Raw genomic sequence first — 25445 nt, 5'->3', positions numbered from 1 at the left:
TATTTTAAACATATAATCGAATTTTATGTAAAATAGTAAACCTCTTCTCGTTGGACAACTCCCTCCCCTTCTTTTGGCGAAGCCATTGTATCGTCGCTAGAAAGTTTGTTTGATTTTTTTTTAATGTTGTTCAATGCTTTTCAAAATTGTTTATCCACTAATAAGCTTGGGGATGGTTATATTTTATTTCTTATAAAGTTCGGTTTTATTATATGCTAACAAAAATATTTGTGCAATCAGACTCTAGCACAACCAAGAAAATTTCATTCTGTAAGCTAGTGTGTATTTCGAACTTCAAACTTTGATACAATATCTATTTGTTTCAAATTTCAATGAATTTTTATATTACTTTAAAATTTCAGAAATCCCCATAACTGACAAATTTTCTTTGTTTTTTATTAAATTACAAATTTTATCCTCGTCACTTTGAGAATATTGAATGACACGAACTTATAGAACGACCTAATATTTAGGAAATATATGAGATCAGATGAAATAGTAATTCTGGGATCTAAGTGTTCCTCCTGTATATTTGTTAATGTTTAAAGAACGTGCACAGACCTACGTAGTTATGAATACTCAAACTAACAAAGTAATTATAGTAAACTGTGTTACATCATACTCTACTACAAGACAACGCAATGTTACTCGTTGTTTGAATTATTTTTGTTATTATTCCTTGAAGAATCAACATTTATATTAATTTGAGCAAAGAGTGGAACATTTATTTCGTTGAATTCAAATGTACATTGGTAAACAAAAGGACCATTTTTATACTAACCAGAGAGAACAAATTTTTACATAATATATATTTGCATGTTCATATTACAGCACGAACAATCATAATGTTTGTGGCTTCTATCACGTAAGTAAGAATATGATTCGAACATTTCTGCGTGGATTTTTATCAAATACATTCTAAGAGTGTTTCTCCCATTTTGTTGATTATAACAATTAAGTAAAACACTGATAATGTGAAGATTAAATTAGCTTTGTAATACTTTTGATATTTCTATTTATATTTACATAATGAAACAGAAAGATAATATTTGAAAATGACGAATTTTTAAATAATATGGTACCATCTGATGAACCAGATTATTAAATTGAGATTTAATGGGGAAGTTGTAATAAATATGTATAAAGTTTGATGCATCATTGAGAATTCAAGTCAGCTAAATAATATATTTTATTCTCGTTTTCTTTGGACGTAATTATTCAGAAATTTACTCAGAATGTCTGTAAGAAGTCTAGTAAAGCAGAGGCACCATGAAACTGTTGCTATAGAAGAGCAACAGATAATACTCCCACACGCCCATTCATTGCATCTGCGCAGAATATTGGAAAATGGCTGCTGTAGAAATTCTTCCGAAAAGTTACATTATCGCAATAGAAAACTTACTGAAATTCCTCAGCGTACAAAAACTAAGTTAACATATTGCTGTTTGAACAATTTTTCCAGATTACAGATCTATAACCGGCTATTCTACGTAGAAATCAATTTTTAAACGTACATGTCTGAGTCATATAACTTAAATGACTTAAAAAGTTTCCTTCGTTCAAAAATTTGCAACGAATTACTTTATAAAAATTAACGAAAATAAAGTTTAATTTTAAATACAAAAAAAATTACGCCCTTGAAGAGGGCCAACATTCAACAGAGATTTTGAACACAGAACAAATTAATTGTTCATAGATATTAAAAAACGTTTTTACATTTAACTTCTGATTCTTATTTAAGAACAATTACATAGAACATTTCTACATCATAAATGAGTATTGTTCCCTAATTTCTTAGGGTACCTACTCTGAAAAATGTTATGTAAAACTTAATTCTCTTCGACGAGTAACAAATATGGTCGCTTTCCAATATTGCACTTTTTTTATATATATATATATATTAGTTGCATCAACTGTTATATAGATTATTAGCAATATTTTAGTAGATGCGTCGTATGCGTAACTATAGTATATTTGGCAATAGTTTGGTTCCTTTTACAAAAGAAATAATGAAAGAATTTTATAAAAGAAACCAAACTGTTACCAAAAATATTACGATTTACCAACGTAAATACGAAACTAATTCTCGCATTCGAGTTAATATTCCCAGAATATCTCAGATAAGAATACGCGCGAGAAAGCTTAAACCACGTTTCCACACGTGCAATAGGGACCACGATCGTAATAATTTTATACGCAAGAATTTATACGATTATCGTTCATAAAATTGTTTAAACGATAATTGTGAAATGTGTGGAGATGCCATATGACGCAACCATATTGAATACTAGAGAATTGGCAGGAAATATAAACAAAAAGTTCACGTGATCGACGCTGCGGCCACAGATAAGTGGTTGTTAAACGACGCTGTTCAGGGACGCTTTTTAAAGGTCCCTGAGAAGGGCCCTCGCACGACGCATTAAATCCAATCGAGATGATTCGGTTGCAAATTAAAAATTATATTTCAGCAAAGAATACAACGTTCAGATTTACAGATGCAAAAGTTTATTCGTTGAACGTGTTGTACGAGTTATAGAAAACAAATTTTGGCAATTGAAGAATAATATTGATACATTTACGGAATTATTTACAATTAATTTAAATTCTGACAGTTTATGCTAGTAATAAATAGATAAATTAAATACTGAAATATAGCTTTCCATACCTCAATTTGTACTTTTATTTGCCTTCTTATTTACGCTATTATGTAATAATATTTAATTAATAATACCACATTGGGGATGTTTCGACCCTGATCTGATCACGCATCGCTCGCGTGTAGCTGTTTATATTTCCTGCCAGTATAGTAGAGCTCAACGATAAATAAGGCCAAAAATATAGCGTTTCAATATTCTCTAAACCATTCATCATTTCCCTGCATCGTTTGTTTCTAATTGCAATCGAAAGAGATACGACGTGTTCCAGTTTTCTGGGTCGCAATTGCAATAGTGTTATAGTTATTATAATGTTACACTCCCGGGAGTAAAAATGGCGGGAGTCGATTTTACTTGATATCGAAAAATGAATTTTTACAGCGGGGCAAGTATATCGGATAATTCTCCGACTTTTTATTCGCACTGTTCTCGTTCTTGTTGTAATATTAAAGTAATATTAAAGTCACGGTATAATGGCAGTATCGTAGTAATGCAACAACGGTAATATCGCGATAATGTAGGATGTGGTTTCAATATTGGCGGATTATTCCAATAAAATTGGAAACGAGAGACAGACGCTGCGAGACGCTCAGAAAATAAAACGAAGTTAAGCGTCCGATTATCTAAGGGTACGCGCGTACCTATTCGCATAACACGTCGTCGTACACGAAGCGATTTGTACTTAATTAAGATTACGCGTTGATGAGAACACACGGTGGCACGCGAGCCAAGATATTCCAGGGAGATTAGAGCTCGCCGTAGTCGCCGTTTGCGAGTCGTAGACGGCGTTACGACGCGGTTATACGTCCCGTAAATTAAACGCTAATGCCGATTCTCGTTTTTATCTGATCGTGCTACTCACCATGCCCGAACGGACTCCGAGTAACAGCCGGTTTCTGGATTCAACATTTTGCGATCACTCTCCGACCTGGAACAGAAAATTCCTCTTCATGTAACGCGTCGATAAAATCGTAACAATCGCTCATAATTACGCATAACACATAAAATTATTTCAGGAATCGAATGTTAAACAATTCCTCTACAATTCCTGTCTGCCTTCAATACGAACAAACTTTATATTTGGGGCCAGTTATGGTACTTGACCTACCATATGTACACTTCTACTTCTAATGTTGTGAATATTAGAGACGATCTTTAATGTATATTAGTGGAAACGAAAACTGAGACAGAGAAATCGAGTTTATAACGCGCACTTTCCTTTCTTCGCATTACACAATTTATTTAGGTTAGGATCTATCCACTGCAGGAAAACATGTGTGACATTTAGCTCGGATCCACTTCTCGAGCGTGCACGATTATCACCGACCTCTCCCGATGGTCCTTACCAACTACTGCGCGCAAAATCCTGGCGCGCGATTTAAAATACGAATATAAATATAAAGACATAACACTGACATTTCCGACTCAATGTCAATTTGTTAATGATTTTTCAAAGAGTATTCCATCGTTGTATTCATGAATAATATATGTTGAAATTTTAGAGTAGATTATTTAACTTGTTTATGTTACTAATTTGGAATATTGAAGTTTTTGACACTTAAATAAAATTGATATTTTTCTAAGACGACTGTTCCTATAGATTTTTGTGCCTGAGTAGATCATAAGAGAAAAGAATTTTATACGACAAAAGTTATTTGGAATACCGTTATAAAATATATAATTTTTCGAGTGAATCAACGTTTTAGATACTTTTTGTTTCTCATTATTTTTGAGAGTTTCAAATGTAGAAGTTTTCCTTTAATATCTCTAATAACACGCAAAATTCTGTAACCATAGCGATGACATAACATTTCACAAATTAACGTGTACCCCATGCAAAGACTATTCCCGCGTTAAAAAAAAGTATGAAACATAAATTCGTAGTCGTCAACATCCCTTCCCCGATTATCTAATACCCGCCCGTAAATCCAACAACTGTTCCAGCAAGTAGGTCGAAATCCCCTATTCCCGAAGCACCGTGAGCGCTTACGAGTCCCAGGGGATCCCATAAAAAATACATTCGCGATGGTAACCAGTGCGGCAACCGGTCATTATCGTGCCGACAAAGTCGAGTGGACGTTGAACGAGAGACAAAGACGATGACAAGGTGTAACACGCGCGCTGCGCCCGTCGTCGCGTGGGACGTGTGTCGATAAATTTATTTGCAATCGTGGTCGTTTTATAATAAAACGTGTCGCTGCTTTCGTCGGCTATTCACGCTGGACGATACATTATCTGTTGGGAGGCGTTACGGGGACGCGGGAAATTTATTCGACGCGCGCTCTTTCTCGTCCAACCGCGGTTTTCCTCCGCCTTCCTTTTCTCCACTCCTTCCACGGGATCCCGCGGCTTTCATTATTATTTTTCTTTTTTTTTTTTTTTGCTCGTTGTTTCAGCTGAACGTTGCACGCCCGTTTCGTGTTATTGTCATCTGTGTATCGTCGATTAAACGCGTGTCAGCCGACACTCTCTTTCACCGGGGCAGAACACGTTTCCGTGTTGCGTACCGGGGAGAGATAAAAACGTGACGGCCGTCCTTGCCTCGAGTCGGTCGCGATTTGAAAGACACGTCGCCGGAATTTCAGGGGCAATATTTCGACGCGACTGTGCCCGTCTGTCTGCTAGCGTGTCAATTTTCGCGATCGGTCTTCGACGGAAGATTCCCCGCCGAGCGAACGAGCCAATCGTCAAAAGCGAATTCGTACGGTGACGTTCTTTCCGTGTGGGGGCGCAAGGGACGTTATCGCGCCATTTTTTCATGGCTCGTTTTCGCTGTAGAATAAATCTCGATGAAAGTAATTGCTCGCGTTTCGACGATCGCTTTTAATTAACGAGCCTTTTTATTCCGAATTTAATTCGTCGCGTTTGTTCGTACGCAAATCTTTTGATGGGTCAGTTGTAATATGGAATACTTTCTTCTATACACATGTTTCACTTGCTCGCAGAACTTTTGTAAAAACATAAATAGCATGAATTTATAGGAAATTTTATGCTCGTTTGACTGGTAACAGTGAAATTTAAAATATAATAACGGTTTAGGAAATGTTTACTTTTTGTACTGAGGTCCCCATTTTCCATATTAGATTCATAATGCTCTTAATATGGAATAGCATGATTTGAATCCTCTAATTCGAGCAACAGAGGTTCCTTGTGCAGTTCTCAGCGATAGTTGGGAATTTCTGCACAGAAAACGTTTAAACCATTTCTTACCTGCACATTCATTCTCATCATTAAATGAATTTTTTATCTTATTTGCTCGAGCGAACTTGTAAGCCATAACGATTGTCCATATCCATGCAATGATTTACAAATGTCTTTTCTATATCTCGAGAAAGCACTGGCTTTCTTTCCAGAGGATTATTTACTATGGTATCAATCGAAAAATTTGAGTTATCTTTCAAATGTTTAACAAATCGAAATAATGTTGCTCCAGGAATCGAATTTTTTACTTTCTAATCTACACTCCGCGATAAAATTATGAGATGATTATCACTTTAGTAAATATCGTGATTTATTTATATTTGTTCTCGAATTATGAAACTGTAAGTACAATTCGTTGATAAATACATATAACCTGTTCGTGATAACAGTGAATGCGTCAAACTATATTGAGATTATTTAAAACTGTGTGAGAAAGCTATAACGTCGTGGTAGACAAGACAGACTACAAATTTTTCTCAGGAAACAAACAATAAGAATCCAACTGAATATTCAAGAATATTCATTTTCACAAAGAAATACATTGAAATTGATAATAACACGGAAAACAAGTTAATTGACATCTGACTTGCCAACACGGTTCTCTAAACACCCACGAGAAATTGTCTGATAATCCTCTGGCTCGAAACGCGTTCAATTATGGGCCGAACAAGTCCCCTGCTCTTATTTCCAGGCAACTGACTCGTCGGATCGGTATAAATATTTTATTAAATGAAATTAAACGTCCGGGGAGGATTGTTTGCTCGACATTCCCTGGGTCCCTTCGCTCCGTTACATCTCTTTCTGTTCGGCGCGAAACCACCCCCTCCGGGCCGAGAAGAACACGAGTAATCCTTTGATTTTTCAATCGGCCGCGGGCCATTGTTTGCCTGTTGTGACAGCGAGCATTATCGGGCCCGATTATGAGCGGTATTAAGGGCGAGTCGTGAGAACCCCATCTGGCCGTGGAAAGGGGCGGCGGTGGCTGTCGTCGAGGGTGGAAATCACTGTCCGCAGGCATTACGCATTCATGCGCGCAGGTTGCGTGACTCCTCCTCGTGTGCTTTGCGTAACCCGTGTCTTCACGTACAGTCCACTGCAACAACACATCGTCCCTTCTTCCCTTCGACAAGCTTCTTCAATGTTCAATTAGACCACGTTCTCGTTTACGATTTCTATTTCTATTTAAAACTAAACCTCGATCAGCCTTTTCAATTATCATTGTGGAAGATTCTTCCAATTATAATTGACCACCATGCAGTATATTGGGGTCTTTCAACTTCGATGTGATTTTCGTACGCGTTGAATGTGTAACACATCCTAAAAAGTACACTAAAATATTTCCAAGTAGTTCGAGATTACAAAATTACAAACTGGTTAAGGAAAATTCAAGAACTTTTTATTTGCAAAACTAAACCTCAAACAGCCTTCTCAATTATCATTGTAGAAGATTTTTCGAATTATACTGTGTATACTTGACCACCTTTCGTTATACTAGGGTCTTTCAACTTCGATGTGATTTTCGTACACGTCGAATATATAACAAATCCTGAAAAAGTACTCTAAAATATTTCCAAGCAGTTCGAGATTACAAAATTACAAACTGGTTAAGGAAAATTCAAGAACTTTTTATTTGCAAAACTAAACCTCAAACAGCCTTCTCAATTATCATTGTAGAAGATTTTTCGAATTATACTGTGTATAATTGACCACCTTTCGTTATACTAGGGTCTTTCAACTTCGATGTGATTTTCGTACACGTCGAATATATAACAAATCCTGAAAAAGTACTCTAAAATATTTCCAAGTAGTTCGAGATTACAAAATTACAAACTGGTTAAGGAAAATTCAAGAACTTTTCATTTGCAATTACAGTATAGAAATAAAATTTGCAGTATAGAAATAAAAATCAATATCCTATGTAACAGTTGTACATAATGACACGCAGAGAATAAATAAAAAACGGAATTTGAAAAAGATGAAGTTCTCTTCCGTTTTATGCAATAATTCTGGCGTAATATAGACACATTATTACGATTAAGAATGAAATATAATATATCTTTTTCCAAGGTGCTCGCGTCGGATAAAATGTTCTTTGTCGTTCCACTGGCGAGTTCCTGTTTTTTAATAAGAGTAGGGAGATATGCAATTATTGCTGTCGAGTGTACGCAGCGCATGGGAATGCGAATTCGACGCGGTACCACGTAGTAATGTCGAGGGGTCTAGGCGGGAATGTGATTTTTGGCGGCGAGGGTGAACCGCCCCCACAAGTGCGGTTTGCGGGTGACGTTCACTCGATGATTGGGGCGATTCCTTTCGAGGTTTTTTTTTTTCATTTCTCGTCACGGTAACATTCCTCCCCCCCACAGTGAAATTATTTACCGTACAAATTGCAACTCGCTATAATAAAACCCCTGGCAATGCAATATTTTGTTCCTGATAATAATTATAAAGTATATTTTAGTCTCAATTTTATTCGTTGCTTCAATAGAAGCATTTTCATTGTTTTACGAAAAACTCTTTTGTCTTTTATTTTGTATAAAAATATATATGAACAACTGCTTTTTATTATTCGATAGTATATTTTATTATGTCAAAATACTCCAGAATTTGTAATCCAAGCATAATATGCTTCCGAAAAATTTGTACGAGTTTCATGTTTGGAACATCGAAACAAAATTGTTAAAAAAGTTTATTAGCGAACTCGATGATGAAAATTCAGCAAACGTCGATCGATTTGCATCGTAATGCGAATCTGCTTGATGTCGAATTCTTGTTGCAATTCGATATCAGCGAATGAATTATTGTCAAATTTCGTCCTAGAATCTTGAAAAAGAATCGCTGATCCGATGTTCGGCGATGTTCCCGGAAAGAACCGCGGAACGTGACGAGTAGCTCTTAATTCCCTGTAACCGGAGAACGATAGCAACCGTCCGATAGGAACATCGAGTTTACACGACCACCGGATCGCGTTTCGATTCGTCGACAGGTTGCGAATAACACTGGTGGACGGACAAATCGTTTTTGCGGCTTTCAATCGGATGTAAATCACTATTTTCCTTTTTAATTTTCTAATTTAATAACGATCATTCAAATAAATAACATTGAAAATAAAGCATTTATTAAAAATGCAGAAGTTCGGACTCACGGTCAAATGGATTCGACGCCATAAATATGATCGGTGCACTCTGTGACAGCAGAACATTTGTTTACTACTAGATTTTACGAGGGAATTCGGGATGGTTTATCGAATCGTGATTTAAAATTATCCGAATTCATAAGTAGAACACACAAATTCGATCATACTTTTATGAATATTTATATAATGGACTAAACTAATAACGGTAAGCTTCGTAATTTTAGACTAGAGAATTTGAAAATGCTTCTATAAAACTACGCAATATCATATACGAAATATAATATTTACAGTAATTAAATAGCTTCTTTAGAAACTGCATTGTTTGTTTTTTTGTGTTCTTTCTTTTATACTTATTTGTTTAAATGAGTAGTAACCGTCGTATTATAAACATTATAATATTATAACATAAATAAATAGATAATGACGATTTTCTGATGATTTCTTAAAACATATATTTCTAATATTATTTTTATTAAGGTATGTACCTATTGAATCATCTCATTTGTCTGCGAAAATATGGAACATAATTACAATAAGGAATGATAGAAATAAAAAGTTTTAAATTACTAGACGTTCAAATGATTACCACATAATTTTATGTTAATTTTATCTTAACTTTTTGTTCATCGGTTATTCATGCAATTGCTATTAACATTTTCATTCAATAAATCAATTTCAATAAATTTATCGAGGAAAACCTACAACTTATACAAAACACACGAATTATTCTTCGATTCTTGATTATTGATTTCGGATTTATGTGAAATAATGCTTCTTCAAAATTTAAAAATTTGAAATTATTTTGCCTATTCCTTCGTAAATATCTATAATGTCATCTTCAATTAGGTTTTTATATAAATTTCTTATATAGATGCTCGTATAATATATAATATTTTCTAATCTCCATATTCGGGAATCAGGACTCTTGAAATACGTAAAAATTGTTTTTTTTTCAAGAAACAGGAACGAAAATATGTTAAAAAATGTTGAGAATCCTGAAGCGTAATCACTATCTGCGAGTGAAATTCTACGCCACGCCGGAATTGGGTGATCGTCGACGATCGAACGAGAAATCGCACAGAATTCAATCAAAAAATCAATCCGCGTCGCTTTCATCGCCGGAAAAGTAATTAGACGACGTATGATTGAAGGAACTGGCAGTTAGAAAGTGGAACGACATTTAATTCACGAAATGAGCTCGATTGGAAACGTTGGGCAATCGCGAATCGATTAAAATCGCATCGACGTCACTGATATTCTACTGGGAAACTATGAAAATTCTAACCTTTTACCTAACAACAGAGTAATCGTTTACTCAATAGCATGAGAAGGTTTAACGTTGACAATGTCATCCTTTTGCCAAGAAATAATCATTTAATTTTAAATTACGTAATTTACAATGATCTAAAAATCAAAATCTTAATCTTGTAAAATATTATATGGATTCGAAAAATTAGTTCTCTAGTTGAGATGTGTGGAAAATAAATTTGGATAGAATTTGTGAATTTTAGGTTACAAAAATAAGTAATGAAACAAATTTCAAGTTACGTAATTTAGAATTGTCTAAAATCAAAATTTTAATCTCGCAGAATATTATAGAGTTTTGATCTGACAAGGAACGTGTTAAATAAGTTTTGTAGTAGATTGGTTGGTTACATTTTAAGCAAATTATCATCGTTGCATTTTATAACCACGGACCACGGTTATTTATCAAGCCTGTCGATGCTGAACGACTGATTATCAGTCAAAGGTCGGTCCTCCTGTCTTCGGCACGTGAGAGACGAACAGGTGGAGAAAGGAACAAAATGAAAGCAAAAGGGACGAAAATTTAAGGAAGTGGAAGAACGCGACGCGCTTCAACGTTGCGCGGTTCCTTTCGTTCTCCAACCATTTGTCAAGGTGACAAGGCAATCTCACCCCTCGGCGCTATCGCCTTCCTTCAACCACCGCGAACGCGTTTTCTAGTTGTGCTGGTGTCATCGATCAAAGTTATTTTGAAAACCGAATGTTCCCTATTCTCTCCACGCAATACTATTTACGAGAAAATCGAGAAGTTAACGACCGACGATCCCGTTAATTTTAATCACTACGAATTCGTTAGATTTATATAAAATTCTATTTCACGTAGGAAAAATTAATTTCGACGCGAAGGGTTGAAAGGAGAAGTCTTCCCGTCGAAAAAAGCCATCCGCGATTTCAAGGAGATTGTAGGACGAAAGAAAGTTCGGACCAATCTACCGGCAATCCAGCTAAAAGTCGTCGACTCCAAGTACCGTATCCCTTGCGACGTAATCGTTACACTCAAGAAGAGTGGTTGCCTCATCCACCTAAACACCGAACGCCTCTATTTCCATTAACCCGCGAGAAAGAAATTAAAACGCACAAAGAAAGTAAACCTCGAAACAGGAAACTTCTGAAATCGGCATAAAAGTCTTGGGGAATTCGCCTGTAATATTTACGCAAAGATCCTGGACGTTTCTTCCGTTGTAACAACAAATTTGATCGAAGAAACTGTTAAATATTATACGCGACAATATCTTTACATAATTACTGAATAGAAGTCTGTCATTTTGTTCTTTCGTTACTTCGTATGGTAATTATTGACTACGTGTCAAACTGACCGACTAATTTTATTTTATTTATTATAGAACGTTAAGGAAAAAAATCTTTGAACTTTGTACATATAGTATTTCAAATTATGTTTGATATGTTCTGATGATGAAAACCTCGATACTGTTAAGAAAACAATCGTTTTTTAACCGAATGTACCAATTTTCTCCAAGATCGTTTCCCCAGTAAAAATCTAAATAGTTCCTTTCGAATTCTTTTTCTTTCTCATCATTTTTCCTTTACATAACTTTTGTATATAGCGGGTGATAAAACTATTATGATCGTTTCAAAATGATTATTCGAAGCTTGAATAACTACAGAATTGTAAGTCTATCGAAGTCGAGTATACAAAATTGGACATTTGCACAAAAAACAAAGTTGACCACATGATGTTACAGAAGCATATAATTATTCATTATATGCGTATTTGTTGCAAAAGCTACTTTAATGTTAGGTTGAGAAACTACTTTTGACTACATCTCGCGATTCTGTAAATTATTTTCATGCACAACAGATAATAATTATTAGTATTATTCCTAGAAAATTCTTAAATGTGTAAAAACAAGATATATCATAACGATATGGGATATTTTGGAAAAACCCTGTTTGAAACGGTTGATCGAAGGAAACTCACGCGATGGAAAACCATCCCCCTGACCGACACGAGGTTATCCAGTTTGTTGAGTACCCTCGATCATTTCTTTTTAGATTATTATGAAGATGAACAAGAAAATATTGCAAAATATTTATGTAAATGATTAAAATATAAATATAGAAATAAGTAGTATAAAAATAGACGAGAAAGGTATATTTGATCTTCTTAGAGAAATTCTCACTGACAAGAGATTAATACTAATTCATTACAATCTCATTATCAGGCTTTAAGTAAACTTCACTTTTCACTTTCATAGAATGAATCATTTATGACTTACTTACAAAGGTGTACATTTTTTCCACGTAATGTTACTCAAACTTAAAGTGAAATGAAAATATGGAATTATATAATTATTAGTATTATTCTTAGAAAATTCTTAAATGTGTAAAAACAAGATAAATCATAACGATATGGGATATTTTGGAAAAACCCTGTTTGAAACGGTTGAACGAAGGAAACTCGCGCGATGGAAAACCATCCCCCTGACCGGCGCGAGGTTATCCAGTTCCCTTAAGCAGCCCGATTTCCCTCGCGGATTTCCACAGGAACTTTTTCAAGAGGAAAGAGTCGAATCGATCCATGTTAATAATCGTCGAGTGCTACGCAAGCACCGTGTCCCCAGTCACGTAATCACTGTACTTAAGGGGAGTGCTCGCTCCACCCGTGACCGGGTTCCCACAACCTCGTCGTCATTAAACGACCAGGCGAATCACGTCGGTCTCCAGGTCCCATGCGATCGACCGTTTTGGCAGGTGCCGAGTTCACGGATTTCCCATAAAACTATAGACTAAATCGAGACTTTAATTAAGGGGGGATTCTCGTACAACAGCGTTAAAATTCAAGTTTTCTTTTTAATTTTGATCCGTAAAGAATTCAAAGTTCCGTTGCACTAGGCTGTCAGAAACACGAAAAGAGACCTATAAGTTATACGAAAATATTTTTTTAGTCCATTTTTCATTATTTTTTATTAAGTAGTAGTTAAAACTTTTAATAGAGAGGACATTTCGTAATTTAAAGGAGAAGCAAAGGAAAATTTTTAACAACTCAAACATTCTAATTTATTAATACATTGATCATTATAGTTTATCAACCGTTGAAAAACAATCTTTTTTGTATCGTTTCAAGCCTGAACATTTTTATAGAACGCTCTTTCCAAAAAGTTTGAAAACCATTGATTTATATTTTTCAGAAAGAAAATTCATAAAAATAACGAAACTGTCGATCATACAAATTTTTACAAAAATATCAATACGTTAATTCTAAACTCTGCCAGTTTGCTAATTTCTGATACGTTTTGTCCGTAGCAGATCAATCCATAACTTATCAATAGATAAAAAATTTTTATTAGCTATCATATTTTGGATCGCAAGATTATTGAAATATCAAATATAACATGCAGAAATATTCTTCCATTTTTAAAAATATTCCACGAATATTTTTATGACTTCATAAAATGTATACAAAGGACGTTATAAAACTAATTTTATTTCACAAAACTCCAAGATGCCTGGTTGGTCACGTGTCTGACGAAACGACCTAGCATCGTTTAAGAGCCCAAAGGTAGTGAAACATGACTTCCTCCGCGTTTCTGACGTGCAACTTTGATGTTAGACTCGCGACGTTAAGGCCGTGATAATAAATTGACCTTTTAATCACGAGTGGCTAGCTGCCTGTAGTAATTTCGTCTAATGGGACCCTCTTGTTTAGGAGCTGCGCGGTAGACTGTCGGCCAGTTTCGTTCTGGGCCCGTCGATTCAACGTTTTGTTTAAACCTCGAGACGCCCATTAGTCACCGTTCGCAATGGGGAACAGTGATACCACGCACCTTTCCATCGGAAGATCACTCTCGACGATCGAGACATGGATACTCGAAATGCTCGAACGAGACTGAAGGGCCGAAGGGCGTTTGAAATCTGAGCGGAAGTGTGTTTGGTCATCGAGTGACGGTGGATGTAGAAATTGGGTGTTGTTACAGGGCTAACTGCAGAAGGGTCCGAAGTGTACTGAAATTATCCCGAACGTGCCATAAAGGAGGTGGGAACTCCTCAAACAAATTTCGTTTCATGGAAATTCGAAATTTCTGAAACGCTCGGAACGATTTTGGAAGGACTCCTTTCACTGATTGATCACTTGTATTTTATGTACATGTACAAATGTAACTGCAGTGATAAGGAATTTTTTGAACACCCTCGATCATTTGAAATTTTATATATGGCAAAATATTTACGTAAATGATTATAATATAAACATAGGAATAAGTAGTATACAAATAGATGAGGATGGTATATTTGATCCTCTTAGAGAAATTCTTACTGACAAGAGATTAATACTAATTCATTACAATCTCATTATCAGGCTTTAAGTAAACTTCACTTTTCACTTTCATAGAATAAATCACTCATGACATACTTACAAAGATGAACATTTGTTTTACGTAATGTTGCTCAAACTTAAAGTGAAATGAGAATATGAAATTATATAATTACGAAACAGTGATGCATGAATCTCCACAGCCTTGGGATCTTAATTCGATAGAGAATTAAATCGCAGAATAATAATAACACCTATAAATTCCAAAAACGAGCTTAAAGAAAATGGGAACGTACGAGTCCTGATCTCGAAAGAGCATTTCCTATATATTCATACTATATAACTTTTTATAAAAGTTCTCCAAGCAAGTGAAACGTGTGTATAAAAAAAAAGTATTCCATATCAGGGCAACTGACTCTATTTATAATATTATTTGCAACAAATATATTGTAAATATTGTACGCATCATTGAATTATTTTCTAATTTTGCTAACGCAATTCTGAGACTTACCCCTTGCTATAGACACCATATTGCTTTAAACACTTTAGCTTAAGTCGTAGATCTAAGCGTTCGACTACTTTCGTTAGCTACTGTAGCTGAATCGCGCATGAACCTGCTGCAAGGAGACGTCAAGAACGTCTCTGTCGGCGAAGGGTTAGGATTAGGGTATTTGCGTAATTTTCGCATCGTTTGGCAAAACGACATTGGCGTCGCGTGATTTTTCCAGCGGTTCTGCCGAACCAGAGGCGTCCCTAATGACGACCCTGGCTGAAGTCAACGAGCCGGTACGTTTCATCAGCGGGTAATCAGTGCGAGCCAGCACTGTCCGGCACGTCGTCGGGCCGCCTAGGTTCCGCACCCTTCCGGTTCCGGTGTTCCGGTAGGCTTGACCTCTCTCTCGGCAGGGGAACCCCGGTTTCCGGTTTTCAGGTGGGATACACGCTCAGCCGAGCGCCGTCGCGTTTCGGATCCGTGGATCCATGGATCCTCCTTCCTCCACCTATCTCTGTCTCTCGTTTTCCGCCTTCTCCCACCCACCCCCCTTCCCGGTCGCTCTAGCTCACCCCTGCGATCGATCGACCCTCAGATTTGTTTCGTTCGAGCTTCCGGTAGCGTCGCGACGCGATTCGTGACGAGTTACATATGAATTATAATTCTCTTCTTTAAACCCTTTACACATTCATTGGATTAATTTCGTGTATGTAAATAATAATCGATAATTTTATCAACTTTAACGCCATTGTTGCAATGTTCAATCACGTTTCATTTTGTTTCAAATTATAATTGAAAATTCTTAATTAAATAATTTTGAATTAATAAGGGTGACGATATTGTTTCTGCACATGAGCAGCAACGTATGATCTTGATTATAGCGATCTGTAAAACATATTGACTGAGAGAGAAACGAAAAGATAGAAAATTAAACAGGTAAATAGGGTGCTTCGAGATAAAGACTTTGCATCACACCTTGAAACATCGAACCAAACGTGCGATATAGTCAAATTTACTAGATCAATAAGCTTAGCGAAGAAACGAATTTTAAATACCCTGAACAAGCATGGGATAATAAAAGTATAACAATTTGTGCGTGGTTCGAACTATTGGCAAAAATGCAATATATTTTGATAAAAACAAGTCGATTAATATGTATATCGAGCAACAGAAACAGACAGGGCTGAGATTTTAATCTAAATGTCAAACGTGGTCGTTTAAACTGTATAGATTTCTGGGGATTTAGCGAAAATCCCTAGTCGACGATAGCGCCCCCATTTTGTTTCGTCGTCCCGGTCATTTTTATTGCTTCACGGTCTCACGCGACAATAGGGCCGCGCGTTTTTTAGGCTCGGCCGATGGGAAAAAGCGATCGGGGCCGGAAGTGGAAGTGGAAGTGGAAATTGAGGCAATGAGAGCGTTGCCCAACTGCGGTTCTTATCGAGATATCACCGGTTTCTCGTTTCCGCAATTTCCTATCTGCCCTGACTCTGCACGACCGCCAATAAAAATATATTTCTCTGCCCGTACCTACGAAATCTGTCCGCGAGTCGACTGGAATTCCTGAGGATCGTACGACGTTCGCGAGCCATTAAACGAATCCATTTTCTCCGATTGGATTTTCCCTACTTCGAAAATTGTATTTCCTTTCTGAGAGCGTGCTCGCCAAATTTTAAGAGTGATTAAGGGAGTCTCTTTGTATCTCTCGGTCGGGAAATAGGCACAGTTTGAAATTTGTTTTCAGAAATGTACTCGATCCATTAAATTTTTCATGTAATTAATTTACTTAATGGCAAACGTGTTACTAACCCCGAAAATGGAGAACACGATTCCGCTTAAATGTAGTAATTAATAAAGATTATTATTGACACGAGAAAATCTCATAAAAGGGTCTTCTATTCTAATACCTAAAAGAAAGATTCCTCTTTCTAAATTTTTTTTTACGCAAACACTATTGATAACAATTCTTTCAAAGTTTACACGTTTATTTATACATATTTCGATGAACAATACTGTTTTTTTTTCACAGAGAAATATTAGCTTATTCGATAAATATGTTGTTTGAAGTGCATCGATGAAAGAAAAACACGCTTTCCTGGTATTCCTGATTGTTTAAATTCTGTTGTTCGGAAACAAAAAATGGCACAGTTCCGTGTTTGGTACGAGTGTTGCTGAAACCACAAAGAGAAAAAAAATATTGAAAATTGTTATGAATGAAAATAGGTTTTGGAAAGATTGTAGAATTTTTTAGGAAATTATGAAACATTTTTTGTAGACATAATTCTGACTATGGTCTTGAACGTTAAGATACATGTACTTTAAATGTGTGCTTTTCATAAAGATTCCTTCACAGATAAAATTTTGAAAATGCTAAAAAAAGCATTAACTAACAACGTTAACAACTCATTATATCAATTAGAAAACGCCTACCTTATGAATAACCTTATTTTATTGAGGAAGCTACAAGGATTAAAAATAATTTCTTTAAAATCTTTACTTTACACAAATGACTCTTTAATGTAAAAAAGCACAGCCCAAATGGCCATTTCTTCACGATGAAAAGAAAAACTGCAACTGAATAAATTTGATAATTATCGGGTTAAAAATTTTTGGACAAAATTCGAAACCAACAACTCGATGAATTAAACCCTCTCTAATTTTATACTGTACCATCTTTTCATTTCATCAAAATCTCTGACACGTTGAGAGCAAAGTACGATCGATTCGTCGTAAATTCTACCCTTTCTAAATTGTCTAATAAAAGGAAGAATCGGTGAGAATAATATCTGTCGAACACTTCAGGAGGCATGCGTTCCGAAGCGCTGTCGAAGGAAAATGTACAATTCTGTTTTTCACGGTTACTGCGGCCCGTATCAAATTAACAATCATGAATCTAATCTGAATTATAGTGGTTTCGCGTACAGTTAGATGAATTAAGTCGTTCCGCGGGCAACAATGTTGATAGGCAGGACTGCATTTCCGCGTTCCCAGTGATTAAGAACCAAGAAGAGCCACAATTTTCTACGCGATCTACAAACCATTTTCCCGGTCTCTGAGTAGAAGAATTTTTCAAACGTGCGTCTGCTGAGAGTCCAACGTCACGAATACAGGAGAAGACATTTTTCGCGAATCTTTTTGACAGACTGTAAGTATAGTAGCACGAAAATATCGAAAGGACCGAATGTTAAAATTATATAAATCAAAATGCAATGGCTTGCAAATTTATATAATATTTTAAACGTTTCGACGCATTGTTCAAATCTTCTTCAGTAATATAAACATGATCGTTGTAAAAGAATATTTAAAAATAAACATAGCAAGATGTTGATGTTAGACTATAGTAAAACGCAAGACAAATTTGGATTGATTAAAATGTTCCCTTTTCGTAATTAAAAGAATACTTTTTGACATTTAACCCTTTCGGAATTTCTCCAAAGAAAATAAGAAAACAAGATGAACGTCGTGATCCTAGAAAGTGGATGAGAAAAAGATAAAAGAATAATTATGAAAAGTGGGAGATAATATGCAACGAGTAGCACATTTAAAAGAAAAAACAGTATCTAAGGAATGTATATCAGAAGGAATAGTTAAATTGCAAATAATTAAATAGTTATATCAAAACTAATTAAATAGTTCCATGAAAATAAATCAAATAAATATATAGGAGTCTTAGAATGAATCTTGTAAACAATGCAACATGGACACGGTTGCCTATCCGTATTGCAAATTCCGCCAGCCAGAACGTTGAAACAGAGAAGTCGTGCGATCAAACTTTACGAGCGTAGTAAGAAAATCAAAGACAAAAGTTTCGAATGAAAGATAATAATCCAGAAGGAAGTCAAGGACCATAAACTGCATCTCAGCAATCACAGAGGAAGAGAATTAAGTATTGTGTAAATATAAGTTTACATCGTTATGACGTTCACCTTATTTTTAAATTAGGTTGTAAAACAATTGTCGCAGAACACCTTTCGTTTCGTTTGTGACATAACCAGTGTGTATATGCTTTTCATATTTTTAGAATAAGTCGACAAAACGGGACATTTAGATAAAAAGATAAACTTGTAAAATAATAAAAGAAGAATATAACAATTGTTACATTATAAAATAACAAAACATACTTATGAATAGGATTGTACAATCTAACCAAAACTAATTTATCAAAACTATTTCTTGCACCAGTGTGATCACAGTTTGACGTTTACGTTTATTGACTTTTAGTTGCAGTTTATATCTTTAAAACAAATGGTTCGAACATTTCTATTTTTTATCAATAAATCTTTACAAAGCCTAAAAGAGAGTGTAAGATTACTTCAACTTAAAAAGTGTAAAGGTAAGATAACAAAAAGAAAAGTACCATAAGTTTTAGAGAAACGTCCAGTCTTTTAAACCTCCGCGAGATAACCGAGGGTTAATATTTTGAATTTATATCTATTACTTTTTATCGACGATCCTACCGTATAATTTTTGTCGAAAATCAAACGCAATTCGAATCGAATTAAAAGCTAAATAATATACCACGAATAATCAACGTTTGTGGAATCGGGAGCATTCAACACTGTCGAGCACAACCTGTTGAGCGCATTGGGAAAAGTATATAACAGTGTTGAATAAAAATCTAAATACACTCTGAACGATCAAAAATTCGAAAATAATATGTTTCTGGGTCCGACCTTCGGGGCACCTTGGACGATTCGATTAGAAAATGGGGTGCAGCGTACGCATCGACGCAAAATCGTCCTTCCGATCGTGGTATGCGCTCGAACGGCGAAACAGCGTAGAGGGTGAGGGGTGAGAGAGCCCACGAGAGACGGAGGAACGAGGGAGGTAGAGGGGGAGAGAAATTCACCCTTGCGGCAACATTGCGAGAGAGCACACCTGGCCGGAGACGTGCAGCTGCAGCTACAGCCCCCCTCTGTCGCCCCCCTTCGTCCCTCGCGGCCAGGGGATGAAAAGGGGAGGGAAAAACGAGCGCACCGTAGGGTCGTTGCGGGGCATCACGGGTTCCAGTGGCCCGTTCGAGGGGGGAGGGTGGTCTGGATGCTGAGATTTCAGTTACGCATTTGCTCGCCAACGATTTCCAGACTCCATCGAGCCAGCAAAAACCAAACGACATTCCTTTCTCGGGAATCTTTTATTTGTTTGTTACCATAATTTACACGTCTAAACCAGTAATTATATTAGATTGAATCGTTGGTGGACCAACATTTCATACGCGAGCAATCGATCGAAAAATTGGCAATATTAATATAAATAGAGATTTTCCACATTTCTATATACAAATCAAAATATTCAGGATTTCAGGAGTTCGATTTTTCAGACATAGTTTGTAATTAAAATAATTTTATTCAGATAGAAAGATATTATATGTATTTTTCTTAATCAATTAAACATAGATATAAGGAAGAATTCAGTGATAAGAACAATTGTGTAATCAATTGCTGGGAGACAGAACATTATATTTTCTTTTGGCTGACTGATTATTAAAAAGTTCTCTAATCATTGTGACAGTAAAATGCTTCTTTTTTGTAAAATTTCATGTTAAAATTGTTTTGGGTAAATAATGATTTATGTAGCAGCGATATTGGTTCTCAAATCATCTGTTGTGTTTTGACCATGTTTCACGATCTCTTTAGACATGGTAAACTAAAATGTACTGAAAAAAACTTGTATGGGAAAGATATTTGTATTACTTATTAGACCTGCTGATTTATGTATTGTATATTACGTAAATTAATTAAAATATTTGTGAAATGTAAATGAAAAAGTAAACAAACTTATATGGGAAAGATATTTGTATTACTTATTAGACCTGCTAATTTATGTATTATATATTACATAAATTAATTTAAATATTTGGTTCTAGATACTCTATAAATAGAAAGTTTGGAATTTTTCTATCGTTGTCCATCGGTGGATTATATAAAGCAACTATATTTAAAATTACTTTTTAAATATCTGCCAAAGTTTCAACCTTTAATTTTCGGGACCACTTCAGGAAACATTAAATTGTAGGTTACACCGGAACGTGGATCTTTATATGTCGACCGGAACACGTCATTCAATACGTATCCGAACATAGAGTGTGACCCAAAAGCATTCAAACGATTTTTTATGGGAAAATAAACCAAAAATATGATGCAAAGTTTTTTATATGACCTTCTGTTATCGAGAAACTGCACTCGATTATTTAATTGAAAGTCTCTAGATCTGTATCATTTTGAATCAAGTACGACTGAATGTCAGTCAGTCTTCCTCATTCTAAAAATATACTAATTTAAACCCACTAAAACAGGGTACAATAACTTTTAAAACGCGTTATAAAGATGCAAAAATAGTGATTATACTTCGTTCTCACTCATTCCTGGACCTAAAACATTACACAGGAATAAAATCGAACTATTCTTATACGACTATGTTACCAAATTATTTACCAGCCACTCGATGAACCAAGCATTTATCAATTATTTTATTTAACAAATATTTAATTTAACGAGGCTACTCACTCGTCATCGAGCCTTATAAATTAAAATCAACGCGTTTCTACGTTCACGAGGTATCGTAACACGTAAAACAAATCTACTCTTTTTCACGACCAATGTACGAACAAACTTAAACAAAATTAATACGTTTGGAAAATTATTTGAAATTAAATCGTACGCCCAGGGGGTTAATAGCGATCGTTTAAAATTTCCAAGGAGTTAATAATCCGATTCAATTACACGGGGGGGTAACCCGTAGGATTCACGCTAGCATTAGCAGAGTTAGTTCTGTCCGATCGCGTTCCTCTTAATCGATGTAAAACGCTCTCGATCCTCGCGTCTCGCGTGTATCTCGGACAACGAGGAGCGCGCAGCACGCCGTGCAGGTGAATTTATTCAAATGCCGATCAATTCAGAGGGATGGCACTCATCGACACGGTGGTTCACAGGCACTTCTGTCTCTCTTCCGCCCCTCCTTTGTCATCCGCGTTACGATCCTTTTGTGCGGCCGCCTCAGAAGGGGCGGCCCCGGAACAATGACCGTGATATACGATTCGAGAATTTGTTTATAAATGCCGGACGCGTCGTCTTTCCGAAGATATTCGTCGCTCTGTGAAACCCGTCCGTCGATGAGAGAGGATTGCCGCGGAGTCGAACGAAGGACACCTTGTTTAGGGGGCCGACAGGTTGATTCGCATTATCTTGCCACGGCGCAAGGGTTGTTGAAGCCTCGTCGACCAAGTGGCTTCAAAACATTCGCATCGGGAAATCAGGCAAAGCACAGACGCGCACTTAGCTCGTGGAATAGTTTCTAAACGCGATTCTTATCAAGAATCCCCAACGGGAGCCATATAACGAGTCACCTATTTTTAAGGGTTGCGAAGAAAGAATGTGAAACTATAGGGAATCACAATTTCTAAATGAATGACAAAGTATGTTATCGATAGACTGTGAATCTTCATGCAAACTCAAATTTTTGTTAATAGAATTAATGAATGGGAGATTGTTCTTATATTTTTGCATATGAAGTACATTCTGTAGGTTTTTGAGAATTCAAATTTCTCATAAACGCAATAACATCCGCAGCCTGGTTATTAAAAATAGAAATATTCAATACTTCAATAGGGTACTTGTTATTTTGTAGTTTTGACATTATAAAATAACAATTAATGGCAATAAATGAATATAAATACTTATATAAAAATATATAATATATATCTAAAATTCAAGTTTTATTAAATACATAAATTAGATAAATTAATGTAAATTTTAGTTTCAACCTCTAAAATTTATCCAACTTACATTAATTCTAAGTATTATATATTTCTAATACACGTAATATAATTATGTAAAAATATATAAGTATTAAGGTTCATTTATCGTAAGGTTTTTAAACAGACATTGTAGGGTCGAAGAGACGGTCACCAGTGACCACCACGGTAGTCAACCCGTTAAAATTAGACGACAAAAATAACGATACATTACACTTAATAACCCAAGATAGGGAAACGACCATTAACCTGCAAAATGCGCGGTTGAAACGAGAAAACTTTTCGTGGGATCTGATATTAATTCAACAGTCTTAAGAACCATCCGCGACCCCATTTACCCAATTATCAGCGAAGGGTGGTAAACGCGGGAGATGAAAAATGTTTACCGGCCGGTTGCCGCGTCGAGGGGGTCCGCCGGCATTAGTACAGAGACAAAGGAGCAACAATTACAAAAGAAGAAGCGTGTCCGCCTCGAGGAAGATGATCCGGAAGCCTAAGTTTATTTACATCACAGTGCCACGGCCGGTCTCTCGTTCCTTTTGTCGACCGCGGCGCTGGTAATGCATATTAATAGGAAATAATCCCTGTAAGGGGGTTGCGGGTGGCCATGGAACGCGAGGACTCGGAGGAAGCTTCGAGGAACACGTTCTGCCCAGATACAACGTCGTGGTCTCGCGTAGCGCGCAAATTCCTCGCCAATTCCGTCGCCGGATAAATATTCATGGAGTCGCGGAACTGAATTTTTTACGGGCTTTTCTCGAGGAAAAATTGTCCCTATTGAACGTGTTACCAGACTAGAGAAATTTTCGAAGATACCTAGGATCTCTATTCCCGTTTGAAGTCTGCCGATTATCGAGAAATCGAAGAATATGTTAGCCAATACAGCTACAGTTGCAGAGAAAATTAAGTGGACAGGTAGGAGAAATAGGTGTGAATTAAATTTAATCAAAGTAGTATAACACTTAAGTTTTATATATTATACAGGGTGTTCGGCCACCTTTGGGAAAAATTTTAATGGGAGATTCTGCAGGCCAAAGACGAAAATTAAGAATATCAATTTGTTGATTGAGGCTTCGTTATTAAAAAAATTAAATTAAAAAATTTGAAATCATTCTGAAAAAATTATCTTTGATTGCGGGGGCCCATTACAATCATTTTTGGTGAGTAGATATACCCCCGAAATCCTACCCAGTTTTGAGAAAAAAATTCATGTAGGTGTGAAATTTTCCGGCGAAAAAAAAAATTTCAAATCGTTTTAAAAAAATTATTTTCGGTTGCGGAGGCCAATTAGAATCATTTTTGGTCAATAGATATAACCTTGAAATCCTAACCATTTTCGAGAAAAAAATTCATTATCAAATATATAATATGAGGCCAGAAATGTCACTCCAAAATTTCCTGCATATCTTTAAAACGTCATAACTTCTGAACGGATTGGACGATTTTGATGTTTAAAAAAGCAATCGACGCGTATTTTAGTGTAGAATATGTACAAATCGTAAAAATATTCGAAAAGTTGGTCCTCGACCTCGCAAAATGAGTAAAACCCCATAAAAATGGTCCAATATTCAAACATCCATAACTCCTACAATTGTGAATATATTTCAATGAAACTTTTTTCTGAAGTAGTGCTCATGGGTACCTACAAAAAAGTATTAGACAACTTTTCTGTAGGGTGTCAAACAAAATTACTAAAAATCAAAAACGAATTTTTAAGGAAAATCGACAGGGGGTAGGTGCGAGGAAGATTTCGTATAGCGTAGACGAACGATTAATTAATAAGTACAACTTCAATCATCGAAAGAATTTACTTATTTGAATAGGGTTCGTCATCTTTTAAGAAGCATCGAAAGATGTTATTTAATAAAAACAGGTGGTTGGTCAAAAATGCATTTGCTATCATGAAAACACATTTTATGGACGAAAAGACGGATTGTTTTCATTTTGCGAGTATCGCGTATATTGTATGTACGCTGCAAAACGAGTTGTTCGTTTATAACAAACTTCTTAACAAATGATGATTTCAAAAATGACGACAATGTCGTACAGAATTTTTCGCAATCAAGACTTTTATTTTACTGGAATATACAAGATTGTAAAAGGTTGTAGAATTAAGAAATGATTGTTTCAATTGTTGAAGCAAACTCGACGCCTAAATATTTATTATTAAATATTGTTTTCCTTTCCTCAAGAAGTTCATGTTATCGTTGAAGCAGTTACGCGAACGACGGTCATTAGAGCTCTTTAGACCCACATCTCATGTAATATTTATGTATTTAGACTTCTAACGTTTAATAACATCGAATATTTATTTTGCTCGCTTATTAGAAAGGACAGAAACAGAAACAACATAAAAAAATAGAGGAAAAGAGTGAATGAAGAATAATTTATACCTGTCTAAAAGGACCCTCCAATTGATATGCAAGTATTAAGGAGGTTCAAGAAGAATAACAAATGTCCCATAAATGGAATAAGGTATCATTATATAACTCAATAGCTGACAGATTAATAAATTATTGAAACCCAAGAACTATGAAAAGTGTTTCATCTGTTAAATGCTCACGTGCTCTGTATCGTCTGCTATCTAAGATTCAATGTTACTTTTAGCATAAGTAATTCTATATATCGATACC

General features: G+C 35.7%; 1 protein-coding gene across 5 annotated transcripts in view; it reads right to left on the bottom strand.

Moving 5' to 3' along the window:
- Soxn (SRY-box transcription factor soxNeuro) overlaps positions 1-25445 on the bottom strand; it is a 322610-nt gene that overhangs the window by 200412 nt on the left and 96753 nt on the right. For all 5 annotated transcript variants that reach the window (XR_013080048.1, XR_013080047.1, XM_076769621.1 and 2 more), the window contains exon 2: positions 3517-3582. Coding sequence is in view for 3 of the 5 variants with exons in the window: in XM_076769621.1 (XP_076625736.1) it covers positions 3517-3582 (66 nt within the window). In the remaining 2 variants the exon portion in view is untranslated. The remainder of the gene's footprint in view (positions 1-3516; positions 3583-25445) is intronic.

This window comes from Colletes latitarsis, chromosome 7 (assembly GCF_051014445.1).
Source record: "Colletes latitarsis isolate SP2378_abdomen chromosome 7, iyColLati1, whole genome shotgun sequence".
NCBI classification, from domain to species: domain Eukaryota; kingdom Metazoa; phylum Arthropoda; class Insecta; order Hymenoptera; family Colletidae; genus Colletes; species Colletes latitarsis.
This window is presented reverse-complemented; position numbering and strand designations above follow the sequence as displayed.